This window comes from Anomaloglossus baeobatrachus, chromosome 6 (assembly GCF_048569485.1).
Source record: "Anomaloglossus baeobatrachus isolate aAnoBae1 chromosome 6, aAnoBae1.hap1, whole genome shotgun sequence".
NCBI classification, from domain to species: domain Eukaryota; kingdom Metazoa; phylum Chordata; class Amphibia; order Anura; family Aromobatidae; genus Anomaloglossus; species Anomaloglossus baeobatrachus.
Window position 1 is genome coordinate 455547322 of NC_134358.1, and position 23807 is coordinate 455571128.

General features: G+C 42.9%; 1 protein-coding gene across 2 annotated transcripts in view; it reads left to right on the forward strand.

Moving 5' to 3' along the window:
* Nucleotides 1-23807, forward strand: part of THRB (thyroid hormone receptor beta) — a 506718-nt gene that overhangs the window by 468404 nt on the left and 14507 nt on the right. For both annotated transcript variants that reach the window (XM_075315285.1, XM_075315286.1), the window contains 2 exons: nt 16698-16798; nt 21304-21451. In XM_075315285.1, the coding sequence (XP_075171400.1) occupies nt 16698-16798; nt 21304-21451 (249 nt within the window). The remainder of the gene's footprint in view (nt 1-16697; nt 16799-21303; nt 21452-23807) is intronic.

A 23807-nucleotide genomic window follows, 5' to 3' on the forward strand; every position in this document is an offset into this window, starting at 1 on the left:
TCTGGTGCAGGCAGACAGACAGGGGCGGGAATAGATAGCAAGACCTGGCCAACATATTCCCTTCCTGTTGCACCTGTCAATCAAATTGCAGTACATTGCTGTAACTTTACTTGCACATATTTCTGAAATAAAACATCCAATCTAAGAGTAAAAAAGGTATGATTACATTCAGCATCCTAGATCCAGTATAGCACTGGCTATACTTTATACAGTATATGAAAATCCTGATCATTGGTTCCCTTTAAGGGAGCAGCAAATAAAACATTAAAAACTGATGACAGGTCCACTTTGAATTGCAAAAATGTAAAATTGGTCACACTATTGATTTCTGTGCGTAGTTCCAACCTTGTATACCTTTTTAAGGTTAGGTTTGAGGACAAAATAAGAAAGCCTTGGTTATGACTAGAGATATGTGAGCACTAAAATGCTCAGGTGCTCGTTACACGAGTCGAGCCGGTCAGATGCTCTGAAAGAGCTCAATTCGACTAACGAGCATAATGGAAGTCAATGCTTGCGCAATTCGGGTCTCCGCCCACACACTGCCAGCCATAAAGAGCATTTCTGAGGAGAGGGAGTTTGTTTTTTTTGTAGACACACTACATCCAAAAATGTTGCTTTAACCCCCAGTGAGAGACATTCAGAGACTGCGAATGGCTCTCCCTGTGGTACCTGCACACATCATTCAATGAAGCAAGCCTGTACTTTGTTTCATTGTTTTACAGATGAAACATCCAAGCACCTGGGATACTCGACCAAGCATCCAAGCTCCTCGTTCCTCGATCGAGTATTGAGCAGTGGCGAGCAAGCTCACCCATCATTAGTTACAACCAAAATGTTGACTAAATGTATATTACCAGTATATAGTCACTACCTCGTCACCTGTTTTTGTAGTAAAGAAGACTATCATACCATTTTAACAAACCACATAAAGTGGGGGTAGAAAGGAATCGCTATTCCAGTTAATGAATGATTTGCAGGAAAGAAATCCTTAGCTTTTTTTTTACTAATAAAGTGTTATGGTGTCTACTAACCAAAATATGTGCAATGTATTAACCATTCACTGGTCTTTATCAATCATACCCATAATATAGTTTTCTCCTTTTTCATCCAACTTTGTGCAAATGGACCAATATCAAACAGTCAACAATTAATAGCCTTACAACTTCAATCATACACAATACATTGTGTGCAGAATTATTAGGCAAATGAGTATTTTGATCACTTGATACTTTTTATACATGTTGTCCTACTCCAAGCTGTATAGGCTTGAGATCCAACTACCATTTAAGTAAATCAGGTGATATGCATCTCTGTAGTGAGGAGGGGTGTGGTGTAATGACATCAACACCCTATATAAGGTGTGCTTAATTATTAGGCAACTTCCTTTCCTTTGGCAAAATGGGTCAGAAGAGAGATTTGACGGGCTCTGAAAAGTCCAAAATTATGAGATGTCTTGCAGAGGGATGCAGCAGTCTTGAAATTGCCAAACTTTTGAAGCGTGATCACCGAACAATCAAGCGTTTCATGGCAAATAGCCAACAGGGTCGCAAGAAGCGTGTTGGGCAGAAAAGGCACAAACTAACTGCCCATGAATTGAGGAAAATCAAGCGTGAAGCTGCCAAGATAGCATTTGCCACCAGTTTGGCCATATTTCAGAGCTGCAATGTTACTGGAGTATCAAAAAGCACAAGGTGTGCCATACTCAGGGACATGGCCACGGTAAGGAAAGCTGAAAAACGACCACCTTTGAATAAGAAACATAAGATAAAACGTCAAGACTGGACCAAGAAATATCTTAAGACTGATTTTTCAAAGGTTTTATGGACTGATGAAATGAGAGTGACTGTTGATGGGCCAGATGGATGGGCCAGAGGCTGGATCAGTAAAGCGCAGAGAGCTCCACTCCGACTCAGAAGCCAGCAAGGTGGAGGTGGGGTACTAGTATGGGCTGGTATCATCAAAGATGAACTTTTGGGACCTTTTCGGGTTCAGGATGGAGTGAAACTCAACTCCCAGACCTACTGCCAGTTTCTGGAAGACAACTTCTTCAAGCAGTGGTACAGGAAGAAGTCGGTATCGTTCAAGAAAAACATGATTTTCATGCAGGACAATGCTCCATCACATGCATCCAACTACTCCACAGCGTGGCTGGCCAGTAAAGGTCTAAAAGATGAAAAAATAATGACATGGCCCCCTTGTTCACCTGATCTGAACCCCATAGAGAAACTGGGGTCCCTCATAAAATAAAAGATCTGCAGAGAGGGAAAACAGTACACCTCTCGGAACAGTGTCTGGGAAGCTGTGGTGGCTGCTGCACGCAATGTTGATCGTAAACAGATCAAGCAACTGACAGAATCTATGGATGGTAGGCTGTTGAGTGTCCTCATAAAGAAAGGTGGCTATATTGGTCACTAATTTTTTGGAGTTTTGTTTTTCCATGTCAGAAATGTTTATTTCTAAATTTTGTGAGTTATATTGGCTTACCTGGTGAAAATAAACAAGTGAGATGGAAATATATGTGGGTTTTATTAAGTTGCCTAATAATTCTGCACAGTAATAGTTACCTGCACAAACAGATATCCTCCTAAGATAGCCAAATCTAAAAAAACCCACTCCAACTTCCAATAATATTAAGCTTTGATATTTATGAGTCTTTTGGGGTTGATTAAGAACATAGTTGTTGATCAATAATTAAAAAAATCCTCTAAAATACAACTTGCCTAATAATTCTGCACACAGTGTAAATATCAGTGACTATATAACAAGTGACAATTGTGTATAGATATAAGCAAGGGCTGCAGAGATGTAACTAATGTATGTCCAGTTGGTGGAGAAGCGGGTGTGCCACATGATATAAACAGCAATGATATAAACAAATGGCTTTGTAAGTCTCCATACAGCACATGCACCTACCAAAGAGAACATATTCAACATTATACACTTCCCATAGAAGTTAGATGATACTAGGATAGGATGATCAAGAAAACAACTGTAACTCGGATATCCTGGATGCCTCTGTCTTTATGCAAATGCAGGTCTTCTATATACAAATATGCAAGGTTTTATTAGTTTAAGGCAACATTCCAGCTTTTTGTTTTGTTTTTTTTTTACTGCTAGAGTGGTGCTTTTAATCTAAGCTCCTTGCACTTAGGCGGGCTTTGCACACTACGACATCGCAGGTGCGATGTCGGTGGGGTCAAATTGAAAATGATGCACTTCCGGCATCGCATGCGACATCGTAGTGTGTAAAGGCTCGATGATACGATTAACGAGCGCAAAAGCGTTGTAATCGTATCATCGGTGCAGCGTCGGCGTAATCCATAATTACGCTGACGCGACGGTCCGATGTTGTTCCTCGCTCCTGCGGCAGCACACATCGTTGTGTGTGAAGTCGCAGGAGCGAGGAACATCTCCTACCGGCGTCACTGCGGCTTCCGTAGGATATGCGGAAGGACAGAGGTGGGCGGGATGTTTACATCCCGCTCATCTCCGCCCCTCCGCTCCTATTGGCCGCCTGCCGTGTGACGTCGCAGTGACGCCGCATGACCCGCCCCCTTAATCAGGAGGCGGGTCGCCGGCCAGTGCGACGGTCGCAGGACAGGTGAGTCCATGTGAAGCTGCCGTAGCGATAATGTTTGCTACGGCAGCTATCACAAGGATATCGCTGCTGCGATGGGGGCGGGGACTATCGCGCTCGGCATCGCAGCATCGGCTTGCGATGTCGCAGCGTGCAAAGCCCGCCTTAGTCTTATACAAACCCTCCCGCGTCTTCTCCTTTCACCGCTGCACCCGTTGGTCTTCCATAGTTTGTGACCTTCCGGATCTTTAGAGTGTTTCAAGGAGTGAGCCGGAGGTCACTCTTCAATGCAAGTCTAAAGGCCCTGTCACACACAGAGATAAATCTGTGGCAGATCTGTAGCAGATCTGTGGCAGATGTGTGGCAGATCTGTGGCAGATCTGTGGCAGATCTGTGGTTGCAGTGAAATTGTGGACAATCAGTGCCAGGTTTGTGGCTGTGTACAAATGGAACAATATGTCCATGATTTCACTGCAACCACAGATCTATCAAAGATTTATCTCTGTGTGTGACGAGGCCTTAAGACTGTGTTGCACGATCAGGGTTCACAGCATTTTGGAGGCAGCGTTTTTTCTCTGTGTCCAAAACGCTGCGTTGTACAGTACAAGCACAGTGGATGGGATTTCTAGAAATCCCATGCCCACTGTGCTTGTATTCCCCACAGCATAAACTGACGTGGGGTGCAGCTTCCCAAGCCACAGCATCTCAATTTAATGCTGCAAAGCTAGAAGTGTTCTTCGCAGGGAAAACAGAGAGAAAAACCAGAGCAGTCCGAATCCTGACTGTGGGCACAGGCAGCTGTTGTCCAGGAAGCAGCGTGTCCTGATGGTGAGCACATGCCCTAAGAGTGCCTCGTTCTTACTTTGAGAGCTTATGACATAACTTCTGACTTCCGGCCAGTCAGAAGTTGCAGTCTCAAGATGGCGCCACAAGACCGGACCAGCGCCTTTAAAAGGCTCACCTCACGAGTGGGGTGAGTTTAAGAGTAAGGGCAGGGACCTTGGATTAAAAGCACCACTCCAGTGGTGAAAAACAAAACACTGGAGCAGAGCTTTACATGATCTTTGTCAGCATAAAATAACTGTTTAAACCAAGCACAGGTGATCAATACACCATTGGAGTTGCCAGTTATTACACCTTCCTATCTACTTAGTTCCCATCTATCTCCTCCCTCTTCTTCATTGATTGACAGCTATGACTGTACATAGTGGAGTGGAGATGGATGGAAACTAAGTACATTGGGAACGTGCACTAAACTATTTGGCTACTCCAAGGGTGCATCAAGCACCTGTGCTTAGTTTGAACAGTCATTTTATGATTACATAAAGAAAAAATAAAACCTGCACCGCTTATGTTTTGAATTAATGTACAGATGGACAGGTCTGCTATGTGGCCAATATACAGACATATACATACACGGTGTGGCAGCACACTGAGATTAATGAAAACATGAGATATTGCTATAAACTTTAAAAACGTAAGGTACTTAATTAGGTATTTTTGTTCAAAGAGTGCAAAAGCCATCCAATCATGTCAATGTGTACCTAAATATGGATGGTCCCTAAACACCAATGTCCTACCTCTCCATGTGCTAAACAGCCTCATCTGAGTGAGGAGTGAAAAGAGAACCAAGCATAGCTCGCAATTAAAGTCTTGTGTAGGAAATATGGGTTAATAAGGGTGCTGAGCCCTGGAGGGGGCCACACACCCCAATATGTACTTCAACAAAGAAAAATAAACTATAGTACATATTGGGGTGTGTGGCCCCCTCCTGGGCTCAGCACCCTTATTAATCTATTGTTTCCATGCAAGGTTTTAATTGCGAGGTGTGCCTGGTTAACTTTTCACTCACTATTCAGATGATTTCACACAGAGTTTTGCACAAAATTCCCTGACTGTCATGGTGGCATTGGGCTCTGTTCAGATTGCAGATTCTGACACGTCACTTGATGGTTTTTCTGGTGTCTGAGATCACCACAGGCAAACTCGGGTGTCAACCTGCTGTGTATTGCTTCATAGGCAGGTTAGCAAGACTTAATCTCTGCTTCTCTGCTTGCTTGTTTGAGCACATGTTGTGGGGAGGCCTATCATATCTGCTCCTATTTATGAGGGTTGAATCCTTCTACCCATGCCAGTTATATTTTGTCTTTGTTGATCTGTGAGGTGTGGTGTCCAAGACTTTCTGGTGAAAGCTGTGCTTATTGCTTGGTGTGGTTGTGGAGTTTACCCCTGTTGTTTTGTACTTGGTTCCTGCTCTTGTTTTTCCTCATGAATCTCATATTGTCTTAACCTTTGTGTGTGTGTGTGCGTGCTGTGTAACAAAGTTTTGGTTTTCCCTGGGCTGTCTTTATCTGTGGGTTTCATCACACTCCTGTCCCATCCCTCCCTGGGGGGAGAGGGAATCAGATCAGGACTGGTCAGGAGAAGAGCCAGCAAGGAGACGCCGGCATCTCCACCATAAGGAGTATCCCTGAGGTTAGGAATAGCAAAGGGGCCCTAGATTTAGGGACAGCTTAGGAGCCCCAGTTCCACGCTATCCCATAGCAGATGAGGCTGGTTTGGCACATGGAGAGGTAGGGCAATAGTGTTTAGGGACCATTCATATTAAAAGGTGCACCTTGACGTGGTTGAATGTATTTTGTGCTCTTTTATCAAAAAATCCCTAACTTATGTTTTTATCTTTGCTAGCAATAATTCATGTATTCATTAATCACAGTGTGCGGCCGTATCATGTATCCTGTATGCTGACAGACTGGCTTTAAACTAACAAAACCTTATGCATCTGTATACACTTTATTTGTATTTGTATACCGAAAGAAACATCAATGATATCCAAGTTACAGGTGTTGTCTTGAGCATCCGCTTAGCAGTCATTTAACTTATAGGAGAAGCATATAATATTTAACTTGCATTGTTCTCTTGGTGGGTCCATTCATACATACTTCAGGTGTGATTAGTTTAAAGGTGGTCTGTCAGCACAGAATGACTATTTAAACCACGTACAGATGCTTGGTGCACCCTTGGTGTGGCCAAACAGTTCCGTGCACATTCCCACCTACTTGTTTTCCATCTATCTCCACTCCTTATGTAAAGCAGAGCTGTCCATCAAGGAAGAGGAGGCCAGAAAAGAAGTTGGTGAGAAGGAGCATGAAATGGTCCACCAAGCTCGTGTGGTTGATTTGAACAGTCATTTTGTGCTGACAGACTCCTTTTAACAGGTAAGTTTTAGGTGAGGCACCATACTATTAAAGGTTCCTTAGCGCCAATATGTTTTAATATGCAATAATAGTCTGAGGTACCTCTGCAGACTATATTTTGTTTTCAAATTGGGAATATTATTCTCCTAGTGTAGTACCCCACTTATATATAATCAACTTTTAAAATAGTAAAACGTTATGTATCTATCTATATACACTAGATCCATAATATCTCGGCACCCTAGTTTTCCAGGTTAGAGGGGTGGTCTTTACTAATGACTAATAAGCGTGCACTCCTCTCTGCAGTATTTATCTAACTTTGACGGTATGCCTTTACTCTTTAATATGCGCCATACTCTTTGGTAGGTAAATGCGCCTTGTGGAGACATGTGCAGTGCCAGTGGTTGTATCATTACAGAATGTGCTTGTAGCCCGCATGTGCTTTCCACTAGCCGGACAGTGTGGAGTTATAAACGGGTTTTATATTTTTTATTTACATCAGTTCTTTCCTTGTTTCCATCAAAACAGATTTGTAACTTATTATTGGGTCCAGATATTTGCCATGCTTGGTTCATACAAAGCTATTTATTGTTGAGATGTATATCTGACTGGTCGTCTTTTCCACAATGTATACATTTCATAGTGCTGTTATCTGTAGAAGTGGCATGCCATCAGGACAGGGGGAAAATGTGTGCCACCGTATCATATCAAACTCACATTACTAATAATTTGTTAGAAATGTTATGATATTCACTGCAATACTTCTCCTATGCAGAATCACTAGCATTTAATTTTAGTATTTATTATCAATAGATTTTTTTCTATGCTTTGTGTGACATACACGCGCTTGATGGGTTAATCAAGAACTAAGACAGTCCGTGAATGGCAATCAATACCTGTCATCATGCAGAAGGTTAATGCTGTAACACCAAATCAATAGAACTGATTGTGGATTATGGAGTTACAATGTTCACCTTTTAGATTCTGGTATGGGTCATCTAGGTTTTTCCTATTGAGTTTCTTAAAGGATAGAGTTAAAAACTTCAGCCTATTGATTTTAGGATTTTATACAGCCCCCTGACTCACTTAGGCTTTGCTTTTTAAGTTGTCAAGAATATGTCACAGTGACAGGTCTTGAATATGACTGCTCAAAGTTCCATGCCCAAAGTTAAATAAAGTCCGGATTGTGGTCTGCCCGCCTGGTGTTGTGGCTCTAATACCTTCTGCTACCTGTCTGTGAAGCCATCTTCCTAGGATTTAGCCGTGGCTCATAGATTAGGACCTTAAACTGTCATAAATCTCTTTTCCAACATGTTTGGCTTCTCGCTAACATCCTAGATATAAATAGGCTCTCAGCACACAAGGTGCTGCTCCAAATCGTACCAGGGTGCTCAGCTTTGAGACAGACTTCAGATTGTATTGTATATTCATCATTTTCTCCCCTCGTTCCATGTGTATGCATGCTTGTGTGTGTGGTGCATACGTAAAGTAGGAGCTCACTCCGGATAGCAAAATGAACTACTGCATTCAGGAAATGTACGAAATGCCCCAGTGTGCGTCTAACACCTTCTGTATGCAGCCCACTGATTACTGCACTTATATCGAAGATAGTGAGAACTACAGTTCTTGTGAGGCTTATGTCCTACACAACAATAATATATATATGGATCAGGCCTGGGCGGTGAATCAGGCTTATACCTCCAGTTACCCTGGAAACATGTTTAAAAGCGAGTACTCAGAAATGGACATGGCCCTGAATTCATACAACCAACCGGAGTATTTCTCTGAGGAAAAAGCAACTTTTTCACAGGGGCAGTCTCCGATGTTCTTGCAGAAAAAAGGTAGGGACAGTTTTGTCTTTCCGTGTTTCTAATGAGTGTTTTTGCCTGTCTGCTTACCTGCGTGCTTGCATCCAGTGTTGGATTTTTTAAAGTTGCTGATTTTCATCTAACACATATCCGTCCTTCCGTGCCCGTCTATAATCAGCCAAAAGCCGTATTCCATGTTGCTAGGAGATTAAAATGTTTTTTATTTCTCCGCTCGAAAGAATTTCTTTGTTGGGTTTTGAAAATTTGTGCTTTTCTTTTGATGACCCTTCATTGTCGAACGCAAAAAATTGGGGTGGCTGATATATCATTGTATTGCTGAATTCCGGCACCCGTGTAGAAGTGGGGCATTTTTATATAATTAACCCCTGTATGTCTGATAAATATACAATATAAAATGCTTTCTATAGAGACTATTGATACCTGGAAGCTGCTCGATCTTACTTTGTAGTAATTGCTTAGTAATTGTGTGCACGGCGCGGTCGTCATTCTCCTGCAGAATAACTATTATCCTACCGTTCCTTGCTCTTAATATCTCAATTGATGCCGAATGACTTCGCATTTTGTATTTGGATATATTCCATGTGTAAAAATCCACTGTTACCGTCACACAAAACAATTCAAGTCATTTATCAATTGTTGACATCACCAAAAATGTAGTGTAATAGTTATTTATATTTAAAGAGAAATATACCCATTATCCAGCATTTATTCTTATGGAACTTTCTGTCCGAATCTTTTTTTTTCGGTGTATTGCCTGTGACTCATCCATCTTAGTGGTGATGCAGCCTGCGGAGCCGTCAGTCAAGAGGTTCCCACTGTCCCTGTGACTATTGTATCTGCAGAGTTTTCTATCTTCAGCATTTCTATTTATGTGCGATTCTTCAAATGCTTTTGAATAACATAGTCTTTTTTCTATTCATTTTTTTAATTCCTCACACTATACTATATATTTTGTGTCATGTCTTCTTGCTGCTCAGTAAACAATGCATAATAATACCCCATAGTCATGGAACTGAATAATGGGTGAACAACCATACAAAAATGTCAGACGTAACAGAATGTGTCGTTCAATTGTTTACATTGTACACAGCAACATCCCACTGAGATAGCTGAAGCCACTGATAATGCATCACGTTCGGGAGCCAAATCTCTATTAGGCACTATAAAATATGTATATATATATATATATATATATATATATATATATATATATATATATGTATATATATATATATATATATATATATATATATATATATATATATATATATATATGTATATATATATATATATATATATATATATATATATATATATATATATATATATATATATAAAAATTATCTTTCCCGTAATTATTTGTTAAATTGTTTCTCTAAATTTATTTTCAAATTTCCTTTCAGTTCAATGCCTCCTTCCATCAAATGACTGTGTATAAGTACATGTTGGTAGACTGGTTACGTAGCACATTGTTGTATTGATAGAGCCTGTCATGTCTCTTTAGTCTAAATATATATTTAGCGTTAAATCAACATTATTGAATTTCTTACAAAAGGCAATTAATTCAGCGGTGAGGACAGAAGGTTGCTGAAAGGACATGCTTGTCCCTATTGATCAACATTGATTTGGATTTAATGAAGACTATAGCAACTCATTAACACAAGAGAACAAGAGAACAGGTGTCGCCTCCCAATCTTCCCACTGTGTTTGTGGTACATTAGAACAGTCACAATGGATGGACTCTTAGAGAATATTTTTTATAAAAAGAAAACTCTATGTGTGACACTACCCTCAACATGTATTTAACTGCATAGCTGTCTATCCACAGCTCTCTGTGCTTGTGAAAATTGTGGAAACCCTCTCCATGGTCAAAGATCGAAACGTCACTATGGCACATTTTGATGCTTTACATCTCCAACACAATACATGCGGAATATTGAATCAAGTATTGAGGCCCTGATTATCTTTCAATATATTGTCTGTCTATCTATCTATCCATCTATCTATCTATATATCTATCTATCTATCCATCTATCCATCTATCTATCTATATATCTATCTATCTATCCATCTATCTATCTATCTATCTATCTATCTATCTATCTATCTATCTGTCTATCTATCTATCTATCCGTCTATCTATCTATCCATCTATCTATCTATCTATCTATCTATCTATCTCTATCTATCTATCCGTCTATCTATCTGTCTATCTATCTATCTATCTATCTATCCGTCTATCTATCTATCCATCTATCTATCTATCTATCTATCTATCTATCTATCTATCTATCCGTCTATCTATCTATCCATCTATCTATCTATCTATCTATCTATCTCTATCTATCTATCCGTCTATCTATCTGTCTATCTATCTATCTATCTATCCGTCTATCTATCTATCCATCTATCTATCTATCTATCTATCTATCTATCTATCTATCTCTATCTATCTATCCGTCTATCTATCTGTCTATCTATCTATCTATCTATCCGTCTATCTATCTATCCATCTAACTATCTATCTATCTATCTTCTCTATCTATCCATCTATCTATCTGTCTATCTATCTATCTATCTATCTATCTATCCGTCTATCTATCCATCTATCTATCTATCTATCTCTATCTATCTATCCGTCTATCTATCTATCCATCTATCTTTCTATCTATCTATCCGTCTATCTATCTATCCGTCTATCTATCTATCTATCTATCTATCTATCTATCCGTCTATCTATCTATCTATCTATCTATCCGTCTATCTATCTATCTATCTATCTATCTGTCTATCTATCTATCTATCCATCTATCTCTCTATCTATCATCTATATTTATCTATCTATCTATCCAACTCTATCTATCTATCATCTATTTATCTATCTGTCTATCTATTATATATCATATATCTATCTATCACATGTACAAGTACTGTATCTGTCTAGGAGTACAGATGTGTTAAGGATGAACCAGCGGGCACAGTTCTCTATCCTGTGTATTACACTATATGCTTAAAGAAAATCTGTTTCCAGCTTTTTGCTCCCCCACCTGAGAGCAGCATCATGTAGAGACAGAGACCCTGATTCCAACGATGTGTCACTTACTGTCATTTGCTGTCATTTTGATAAAATCACTGATTTCTCTGCTGCAGATTTAGTAAGTATTTGAATGTGGAGCTTTATATCCCCACCCATACCACTTATTAACAGCATTTTCCCATAAACAGTGTACACAGAAATATGCTGCAGGTAGTCCAGCATATTATGAGGTTATACATAGGTCATGAATATGCTGGACTACCTGCAGCATGCCAGGTAGTCCTCTAATGATAATCTACTGCTGATTAATCAGTAATTTTACCAAAACTACACTAAGCAGCCCAGTAAGTGACACATCGCTGGAATCAGGATCTCTGTCTCTATATTATGCTGCTCTCAGATAAGGTGGACCCATGACAGATTGTCTTAAACATACTGTATATTTGTCATTGTTTTGTTCATTGATTTGACACTTATGTATATGTAAAGATAGATAGACATTCTGATATAGATAGGCTGGCTCTACTGTATATGGCCTGATTCCAGCAGTACTGTATACATATATATATATATATATATATATATATATATATTTATATTTAATATAGATTTACACATGTACAATAATACATATTGTCATTAGAAGTGCTGCCACTTTCAGGAAGATAATAGTATAAAAGAAGATAAGGAAATAATATTATTTTATAATACAAACACTAAAAATGGTTGGTGTTCTGTGGTGATATAGGCCCCATTCATTGAAACGATAACTGCAGAATTCTTGCAAAAATCACTTTGAAAAGTCGCAAAAGGTTTGTGCATGCCAGTTTGCCCCAGCTCTGTCAAGATGGATGGAGCTTGGACGGGAAGGGGTCATGACGCCACAGCATGGCTAATTCATGACGAGCAGTGGTGTTCCTTAAGGCTACTTTACACACTGCGATATCGGTCCCGATATCGCTAGTGTGGGTATCCGCCCCCATCTGTTGCGCGACACGGGCATATCGCTGCCCGTGCCGCACAACATCGCCCAGAGCCGTCACACATACTTACCTGTCCGGCGACGTCGCTGTGACCGGCGAACCGCCTCCTTTCTAAGGGGGCGGTCCGTGCGGCGTCACAGCGACGTCACTGAAACGTCACTGAACCGCCGCCCAATCGCAGCGGAGGGGCGGAGATGAGCGGGACGTAACATCCCGCCCACCTCCTTCCTTCCGCATAGCGGCCGGGAGGCAGGTAGGGAGAGCTTCCTCGCTCCTGCGGCATCACACGCAGCGATGTGTGCTGCCGCAGGAACGACGAACAAACTCGTTACTGCTGAAGTAACGATAATTGGGAATGGACCCCCGTGTCGCCGATTAGCGATTTTGCACTGTTTTGCAACGATGCAAAATCGCTTATCGGTGTCACACGCAACGGCATCGCTAATGCGGCCGGATGTGCGTCACAAAATCCGTGACCCCAACGACTCCGCATTAGCGATGTCGCAGCGTGTAAAGCCCGCTTTACTCTAACTGGAGTAAGATTTGTGGCGAAGTGCACAGAGGTCACATGCTCCGGATTCATGAAGAGGCGCGTGCCTTGTAATGATTGGGGAGTGTCTGACGCCAGCACGACACCTTATCAAGACTAGTGTGAACAGCGCTGGTCTTGATTAATTGGGCCCATAGTGTTTTGGGAAATGCTCTATGCCCTAAACATAGTTACAAATTTGTTTTGTATAGTGAAAGTTTACACTACATTATACACTACTGATATCATAAAGAAGCACTCCTGACAAAGGTGTTACCCCCTAAACCTTTGTAAATATGTCTGTAGTGTAGTACAGTTGTATTAAAATACTTATCGATCACCGTCTTCCTCACTTGCCAGCGCCATTCCAGTCCTCTTCAGGGTCACACGCGGATTTATGTGGACCGGAAGTCACTTTTAGAAAGTCAGATTTTGGACCCTCGTTATGAGTCCCCCATAGGCTTACATTGATAAAAGTAGCACCAGCCCGCACAACGGCCATGTGTGAGCTGGAGGGGAGGAACAGCGCTTAATGTTACTCAGATGAGATCTGGATTCGCTCTGGAAACCATAGAAGACAGCCATCAATAAATATTTTAATACAATTACTACACTACATTGTGGACATATTTAGAAAGGTTAAAGGGATAACATTTTGTCGATAATTCATTAAGTAGTATGTTTAATCACATAATTATTAACATACAAAATATTAATTTTAATGATTAATATAATTTATGTCTCAACATTTGAATTGGCTTTTTCATCAAATTTCATTTTAAAATCTACTTTTAAATTCATTAAGTTTACTAAATTAACGTTTTACATATCTTTTTAATTTTTTTTGCAGTATTTTACATTTTCCAGTTTAACCCTTCCCCCAATATATTGAAAAGAGCAAAGACTAACTTGTCTTAAAGGGGTTATCCAGGACATTTATTATGTTTGCGTATGGGACTAAGAACAAACAGGCAGGTAGTTGCTAACTACCTGCATGTTCTGCCCGGCGCCAGGTCTGCAACTTCCTCTGACATCACGTTGACAGAGCAGTTTTTTCCCTTCCACTCTGCTCTGTTGATTGACTGTCCCTGCCAATGTCATGCTAAGCCACCTTCCTGGTGCTTAATTAAGGGGAACCAACTGCCAATCAGCATGATTTCGACAGAGCAGAAGAGAAAGAGCTGTTCTGTAGATGAATGGTGAAATGAAAGTGTAGCACCCACAAGCCAGGGGTTTAACTTTAATCGTCGCCGGGCCGGTGATGTCGGGTCTGGGGATGTCACAGGTGGCCCTACCCGGCTTCGTACAATAAAAGGGGATGATGATGAAGAAGGATGTTTGTCTCGTGATGCCACCTGTGGAACGTGGCCAGGGATTAGCTGCCGCTGCGAGTCCTCCGGGGCTGATGGTGCCACAGCAAAGATGGTTCTACTCCTCACAGGTGGAGCAGGCCCCGGGAAGGATGATGAGGGTTGTAGTGATAGCTGGTGCTGAAGCGTGGGGCGACGGCGACGGCAATAAGAGGCAGAGTCAGTTGTTGTGGTTCCAGATCTTTTTACTCACTGTTCCAATGTAGCTTCTGGGTACCGATCTCTGCCGTGATGGTCCCCAGCCAATCCCAGATCCTTGGGAGGTCAGTACCAGTCCGGTAGTCTGTGGGCCCTTCCTTCCTGCGCTGCTAAAGATGGATCCCCGTGGTCTGAAGCTACTTGGGAACCCTGGTTCTTGTAGTTTTTAGTCTCCGTCCCATAGGCAGGTGTTGCAGGTCCGCAGTGGGATCTGACTTTGGGGCACGACCCCGGACCCTATGTACCACTGTGCTCTGGGAACTGGTGGTGGCCAGAAGGACGTACAATCCTCCTGTCCTGCAGATTCTGGTGATCCAACGTGAAGTCTGTTCCACCCTAGGGCTCTGCACCCTGCTCAGTGCCGGTCCCAAGGGAGCAATGAAGCTCTCCCCTCGTCAACCGTTTTAACTCCTATGTCCCATAAGAGCTACCAAAAAACTCGTCTGCCCCTTTCCTCTCCTTTCGGAGAACTCCTAACTGTTGTGTCAGCTCCAAACTCCCCCTGGTGCCGCTCCTCCCCTGGTTCCCTGTCACTAGTGGGTGGCAACCCCCATGTTTGGTGACTACCTTAAGACCCAACCCTAGCCCGGTCCCCAATAGGGAGGGCAACCTGACTGTATGTATGAGTTTGTGTGTTGTGAAACCAGTACCGACTTCCTCTGGATCCAGGATGAGTACCGCACCTTAAGTGAGGTGCAGTACTCTGTGGTTACTGAAGCCTCAGGGGCACCACAAAAGTAGCAGATTTCCCAGCTAAGCTGTAACAGATCGTTCCTGTGGAAAACAGGCGGTAGTTAATAACTACCTGCCTGTTAGTTTTTAACTTGTCAAACATCTTTTATTTTCCTATAAAAATAAGTGAATTTGGTAATTTGGAAAGTAAATTGGCAGAAATTAATCTATAAAACTTAAGTATTTATATTGTTACGGATGAACTGTTCATGGACGCTTGGCAGCTATTAATAGGGCTTCCACAGACACGCTTAGTGCAAGCTACTTCACTTACCAGATCACAGGGGTTGCCCTGGCCCGCACATTTTAACCCTGTTAAAAAAGGGTACTGGACTTACATAGGGACATATGAGCAGGAACCATGGAGTCAACTGTTGACTGGTGGAGCAAGCTAGACCAAGAGAGATCTTCATGCAGGGTCAATATTAAGAGTTCACGTCAGGGACAAAATCAGAAAGCAATCAGGTGGTAAAACTAGAAGCTGAGGTCAGAAACCGGATATTCTAAATGGCACACAAGGAGCAATGGAGCAAAGAGTCCAGGTCTTACCTGAAGTAAGAAACTGCCAGCTAGAGATTGCTAGGGTTTATATAACAGTGATCCCTGCCCATGGCTCACAAAAGAGAGTGAATTACATTACCAACTCACTTCAGCAAAGTACAGGTGGACAGGAAAGGGACATCTGGACTCAGCAACCTAAACTGCCACATGCTACCGTCATCCAGCAGTAACCGTGAAATTAGTGTGGCGCCACCTAGCAACCAGGGCAAGGATTGCAGCAGTATGTTTAGAAAGATGTGACAAATCGGTGTAAAAATACAAATTTTACTGATACGCGAAGAATTCTGACATGTTAAGGGGATACCGTGGTTGTATTATAAGTCATCTTGAAATGCATTTTCAGGTTATTTATGTAAATGAAAAAAAAGTTCCTAAAGCAATTCTAGTCTTTGACATTAACAAACGCCATCCCCTAATCCATGACATTAATAGGGTTAGAAAGATTAACGAGCATCACAGCTCATTGATGGGAACCATGATGCCACATGACTGGAAGCATCGCAAAAGGGTCAGCGCTGGATCGCCAGGGGTAAGAATAGATAAATAGTGTTTCTTTCATTATTTTGAAACCTAATCAGATAAAAATTGTCAAAGTTGGATAACCCCTTTTGGGCGATGATCACATGATGTTTTACTCTGCGTTCAGTGGCTCCATTGGGGCTAACATCTTTCTTTTTCCTATAGGGTACATACCCAGTTACTTGGATAAAGATGAACTGTGTGTGGTGTGTGGAGATAAGGCTACAGGGTATCATTACAGATGCATCACCTGTGAAGGTTGCAAGGTAAGTGAAGACATATATACAGTTAGGTCCAAAAATATTTGGACAGTGACACATTTTTCGTGAGTTGGGCTCTGCATGCCACCACATTGGATTTGAAATGAAACCTCTACAACAGAATTCAAGTGCAGATTGTAACGTTAAATTTGAAGGTAGAACAAAAATATCTGATAGAAATTGTAGGAATTGTACACATTTCTTTACAAACACTCCACATTTTAGGAGGTCAAAAGTAATTGGACAAATAAACCAAACCCAAACAAAATATTTTTATTTTCAATATTTTGTTGCGAATCCTTTGGAGGCAATCACTGCCTTAAGTCTGGAACCCATGGACATCACCAAACGCTGGGTTTCCTCCTTCTTAATGCTTTGCCAGGCCTTTACAGCCGCAGCCTTCAGGTCTTGCTTGTTTGTGGGTCTTTCTGTCTTAAGTCTGGATTTGAGCAAGTGAAATGCATGCTCAATTGGGTTAAGATCTGGTGATTGACTTGGCCATTGCAGAATGTTCCACTTTTTTGCACTCATGAACTCCTGGGTAGCTTTGGCTGTATGCTTGGGGTCATTGTCCATCTGTACTATGAAGCACCGTCCGATCAACTTTGCGGCATTTGGCTGAATCTGGGCTGAAAGTATATCCCGGTACACTTCAGAATTCATCCGGCTACTCTTGTCTGCTGTTATGTCATCAATAAACACAAGTGACCCAGTGCCATTGAAAGCCATGCATGCCCATGCCATCACGTTGCCTCCACCATGTTTTACAGAGGATGTGGTGTGCCTTGGATCATGTGCCATTCCCTTTCTTCTCCAAACTTTTTTCTTCCCATCATTTTGGTACAGGTTGATCTTTGTCTCATCTGTCCATAGAATACTTTTCCAGAACTGAGCTGGCTTCATGAGGTGTTTTTCAGCAAATTTAACTCTGGCCTGTCTATTTTTGGAATTGATGAATGGTTTGCATCTAGATATGAACCCTTTGTATTTACTTTCATGGAGTCTTCTCTTTACTGTTGACTTAGAGACAGATACACCTACTTCACTGAGAGTGTTCTGGACTTCAGTTGATGTTGTGATCGGGTTCTTCTTCACCAAAGAAAGTATGCGGCGATCATCCACCACTGTTGTCATCCGTGGACGCCCAGGCCTTTTTGAGTTCCCAAGCTCACCAGTCAATTCCTTTTTTCTCAGAATGTACCCGACTATTGATTTTGCTACTCCAAGCATGTCTGCTATCTCTCTGATGGATTTTTTCTTTTTTTTCAGCCTCTGGATGTTCTGCTTCACCTCAAATGAGAGTTCCTTAGACCGCATGTTGTCTGGTCACAGCAACAGCTTCCAAATGCAAAACCACACACCTGTAATCAACCCCAGACCTTTTAACTACTTCATTGATTACAGGTTAACGAGGGAGATGCCTTCAGAGTTAATTGCAGCCCTTAGAGTCCCTTGTCCAATTACTTTTGGTCCCTTTAAAAAGAGGAGGCTATGCATTACAGAGCTATGATTCCTTACCCCTTTCTCCGATTTGGATGTGAAAACTCTCATATTGCAGCTGGGAGTGTGCACTTTCAGCCCATATTATATATATAATTGTATTTCTGAACATGTTTTTGTAAACAGCTAAAATAACAAAACTTGTGTCACTGTCCAAATATTTCTGGACCTAACTGTATACTCCACACAAAAAAGTTATTAGTTTATACAGTACCAAAAGTTTTGACACCTTTATTGAAAATTGGTTTCTCTTGATTCAGAGACATTGTGATCTAAAGTTGTGGGCGACATGGTGGCTCAGTGGTTAGCACTGCAGTCTTGCAGCGCTGAGGTCCTGGGTATAAATCCCAACATGGACAACATCTGCAAGGAGTTTGTATATTCTCCTCGTGTTAGCTTGGGTTCCCTCCGGATACTCCGGTTTCCTCCCACCCTTTAAAAACATACTGATAGGGAATTTAGATTGTGAGCCCCAATGGGGGACAGTGTCGCTGATATCCTTTGTCCATGTTATACACTCGTGTGAGTGAGCCCTAAGAAAGGTAGGCATATCCATAGGTGCAGGTCCCATCACTAGGACCTGCTGTATTGCGAGAATAGGGGTACCAAACCCCTGTCCTGTGGACACTGAATGGAAAGGTTGTTGTGTGTACTGTTTTCTGTGTACATAAGTATGGCCCCCAATCTATTAGACATTTTTGTTCATTTAAGTCCATTATTAAATAATATGCCATAACTATACATTAGTCTAGTGTAGAAATTGAAATAAAAAGTGAAATTTGTTCCAGAATGATAGATTTACCATTTTTGAGATGTGCAATATGCATTCAATATTTCCCAGATGTTTAGTGCCCCCACCTTTACCAAGTCTTTTTCTGACACTTATGAATTTTTAATAAGAATTAGAAAAAAGGTGCTCTGGATTGCAAATTGCACATAGTGACAATGCACAGCCGTACTTATCTCAGTCGCTCAGTCAGTAGGTACCATGTTGGATGCCATTCTGTAATGGCTTATCTTACAATGGCACACCAGTGTGAGTGGTAGAAACAAATTAATGTTGTTCAGAGTCTTTGTATGGGGATCATTAAAATTACATAGAAAGAATAATATAGCACGTAGCTCTACCCTTGCTGTCAAACCTATTGAAATTGTGATGCCCCCATAACAAGTCAACAGGGCTCATCAGCTAATCAGTTGCCATTTACCTCATCTACAGTATTAATCTTGTGAAAATTTACACAGTTAGCAAATAACATAAATTTACAAGTAGTGGCTATGGTTAAAGATGAGTGAACCCGAACAGTAATGTTTGGTGTTATTACCAAACACAAACTTCATCAGTGTTTGAGTTAGGAGTTCAGGTGCTATTCGTATGCAAACCACTCGATAGAGAGTATTGGTGTGCTCGGGTTCACTCAGTGCTCGTCCCAGTGCGAGCCGATTGCAGTCTCTGAATGGCTCTCACTAGGGGTTATCGGATGTAGTGTGTACAAACAAAATGAAAAACCCTGCTCTCCCTCCCAGTGTTCTGTTTATGGCTGGCTGCATGTGGGGAACTGCTAATCAATGACTGCCAATGGGTTCATGTCAAGTCCGGGTGCTGAACAGAACTTTAGCTAAAGTCCGGCTGAACCCGCAGAACCTGAACTTCCAATGGCTTCGCTCATATCTATTTATGGCACTGGCAGACACAGACAGAAAAAGGCCTCTATGCAAAAACAGTATATGGGCCGTTTTTAGTCCAATAACTCATCAAAATGCACATTTCCACCTGCTCTGTAGTTAGAAATGGGTGCCCTTACCTCTTGAGCCTCTATGCAACTGCAGAGGTTGCAGCACTGATATGTCCATCCCTGACCTATGGTATATTTATCCTAGGGCTACATGGCAACTTTGCCTGCAACACAGGTCATGCAGCCAAAGTTTGCTATATGTTACAACTACACCGCTGCGCAATTCAAGTGTCAAGCAAGTCGTAACCAAGTTGGATTTTGTTACGACTTGCTTGTCACAGTTGTGGTACCTTTTGATTGAAATGTGACCTCATTCACTTGTATTGCGCTGTACTGTAGCAGCAACATATAGCAAACTTTGCATGTGTCACAGCCCAAGTCGTCATGTAGCCCCATCCTTAATGTTTTCTTAATTTGTATTTTTATACCCTATTAGCAGTTACGTTTATAAGCTTGAAGGGGTTGTCTGGTGAAAACACGCTATCATATATTCACTCGATAGGAGATAATTTGTTGATCAGTGGGAGTCCAACCAATATGATTAAAACCAATTGGCAGAATAAGTGGGATTCTGACAGATGGGACGTTCAACGATTGGCAGTATGGGTGAAAGTCTGACAGATGGGACCTGCACCGATCAGCAGAATGGGTGCAATTCCGACCGATGGGACCTTCACCGGTCGGCAGAATAGGTGGTGGTCTCAGCTATGGGACCTTCACCAGTTGGCAGAATGGGTGGGAGTCCAACCAATGGGACCTTCACCGATTGGTAAAATGAGTTGAAGTCCCACTGATGGGACCTGCACTGATCATCAGAATGGGTGGGAGTCCGACCAATGGGACCTGCACCAATAGCCAAAATGGGGCACTTTTATCCCTCTTAGAATGAAGCAGCAGTGCACATGCTCGACCTCCACTCCATTCATTCCCTTTGGGGCTGATGTGCGCTGTACTAAGCTTTTTCTGGCAGAAAATGAATGGACTGGCGGTCAGTTGCCCGACATGCTGTGCCATTTTGTAATGGGAATAACAGTTACTAGTCTGGGATAAAAATTCCCCAAGTAGATCATTGGTGCTGGTGTTATTTGTGGGATCCCCAACAATCAGCAAGTTATCATTTATCCTGCAGATAGGTGATTAACCTATTTTCACTCGACAACCCCTTTAAGAATAGGTTTTGCAAGTACCAAAGTGACTTACTTCTCTCATAATTGTGTAATAATGGCATAATAAGTCTACTCTGTGTATTGTAATGGTGAATTTTGTGATCTATAGGGCTTTTTCAGAAGAACTATTCAGAAAAACCTTCACCCCAGCTATTCTTGTAAATATGAAGGAAAATGTGTGATAGACAAAGTAACGAGAAATCAGTGCCAAGAATGTCGATTCAAAAAGTGCATCGCCGTTGGCATGGCAACAGATCGTAAGTAGCTCATAAGAGATGTTTGTGGCTTACTTTTGTCTTACATACTGAATACAGTCCAATAAATTCTCTAAAATAACAATTTGAATCACGTCATATAGATGGATCACATGCGATATATTTTTGGCTCGGGATAAGCTGCTATGTCAGTATGGCTTTTGTGTTAACTCTAATTTTATATGGCACAGCACTAAAAGCAACAAATTGGACAATCACCATACTGTGCTCAGGCCTTTACTGAAAATGTAAAAAAAGATGATATCTGCATTTTATCTAAAGCAGGACTGTGCCGATGAATGGCTCTATTTTGGAAACTGAAAATAAAGCATTTTACTAAATAATAAGCGAGTGAGTTATCAGCCATGACCCCGCTCTGCCAGTGAGGACGGCACTGTCCCAAGAACCGCTCTTTCCCAGCTTCCTGGAAATCTGTCCGGATGAATCGCCGCTATGTTGGTAGCCTCGCACTGATGACATTTATTATTAAGCTAAAATCATATTTCTTTTTCGCTCCTAATTGGGAGACCCAGACAGTGGGTGTATAGCTACTGCCTCTGGAGGCCGCACAAAGAACTACACTTAAAAGTGTAAGGCCCCTCCCCTTCTGGCTATACACCCTCCCGTAGGAGTACAGATTCCTCAGTTTTAGCTTTGTGCGCAAGGAGGTCAGACACGCACGCATAGCTCCATTGTTTTTAGTCAGCAGCAGCTGCTGACTATGTCGGATGGAAGAAAAGAGGACACATATAGTGTCCCCAGCATGCTCCCTTCTCACCCCACTTATGTCGGAGGTGTTTGTAAGGTTGAGGTACCCATTGCGGGTACGGCGGCAGGAGCCCACATGCTGATTCCTTCCCCATCCCTTTTTACAGGGCTCTGGGTGAAGTGGGATTTACCGGTCTCCAGGCACAGAGACCGTGCTCCATCTACAGCCCCTGGAGAAGATGCTGGATGGAGCGGAGTACATCAGGGACATGGCCCTGCATCCTCAAGGTACTCTGTGTCCCCGTGTATCTGGCGCTCACACCGCAGCATGCTGGGTGTTGTAGTGCGCCGGGGGACATCAGCGCTGCGGCGCCTGTGCCATGGCCTCATTCAGCTTTGCTGAAGCAGGCACATTTATGGGAATAGGACGCGCCGGCCGCTGGGACTGCGGCGCGGCTGGCACTTGTAGTGCGCCGGGGACTTCAGCGCGGCCTGCGCTTTTACGGCGGCCGCGCTGATAACTACAGTCCCCGGCTTTTTGCGGCCTGCTTCCTTTCGTTCCCGCCCCCACACCTGCCAGTCAGGAGAGGGGCGGGACGCTGCCCACGTCCAGAACTCGGTCGCGCCGGCCGCTCGAACAGCGGCGCGGCTGGCACTTGCGGTGCGCCGGGGACTTCAGCGCGGCCCGCGCTTTTACGGCGGCCGCGCTGATAACTCGAGTCCCCGGCTTTTGCGGCCTGCTTGCGTTCGTTCCCGCCCACAGACCTGCCAGTCAGGAGAGGGGCGGGACGCTGGCCAGGGCATCAGCGCTGAGGGCTGGAGTCGTTTTTACATACTCCAGCCCTCACAGTCAGCACAGAGGGGACACTGTTCCCGCACTTTTGTTTGGGAACTCCCACGGACCGCCCCTCTCCACAGTAGCCGGCAGCCATTCTTACAGACACGCTGAGCTGCAGAGGGGAGCCGGGGAGACCCAGACAAGGCATTCAGCAGCCTCTTACCCGCTGTTCAGCGGGCGGTAAGCAGCCCTCAGGGCTCACCCCCTCTTGTGCTCGTAGTATTCTCAGTATTTTGTTGCTACAAATACTTGGTATTACATAGCGCTGGTCGCCCTTTGGCTATAGACTCTCTCACATGCAGAGAGCCAGCAGCATGTCGCCCGTAAAACGCAAGGGTGCCAAGGCACAGACATTGTATGCTTCCTGCACCGCATGTGGGACTTTTCTACCGGCAGGCTCCACGGACCCCCATTGTGTGCAGTGCTCGGCCCCTGCGGCGCTTGCACAGTCGGGACCTCTGCTGGACGTGTCCCAGGGTGTACCACCTGTGAATGCTGTCCAGGTGACAGGAACTGAGTTTGCAGCTTTTGCTGACAGAATGTCTCTCACTATGTCACAAATTCTTGACACATTGCGAGCTAGGCCTGTACTTCAGGCCACGGACACTGTGCATGTATTGCCCCCTGGTCCCCCTCAGCTCCTAGCTCCGGGACGGGCATCTACACCTCAGGGTGAAGACTCTGACTCGGACGATGGCCCCGGGCACCCTAAGCGGGCTCGTTATGACGGGCCTTCACATTCATCTCAATGGTCTGGATCCCAGCGGGATGAATCTATGGGTGATGAGGCGGACTTAACTGACCAGGATTCTG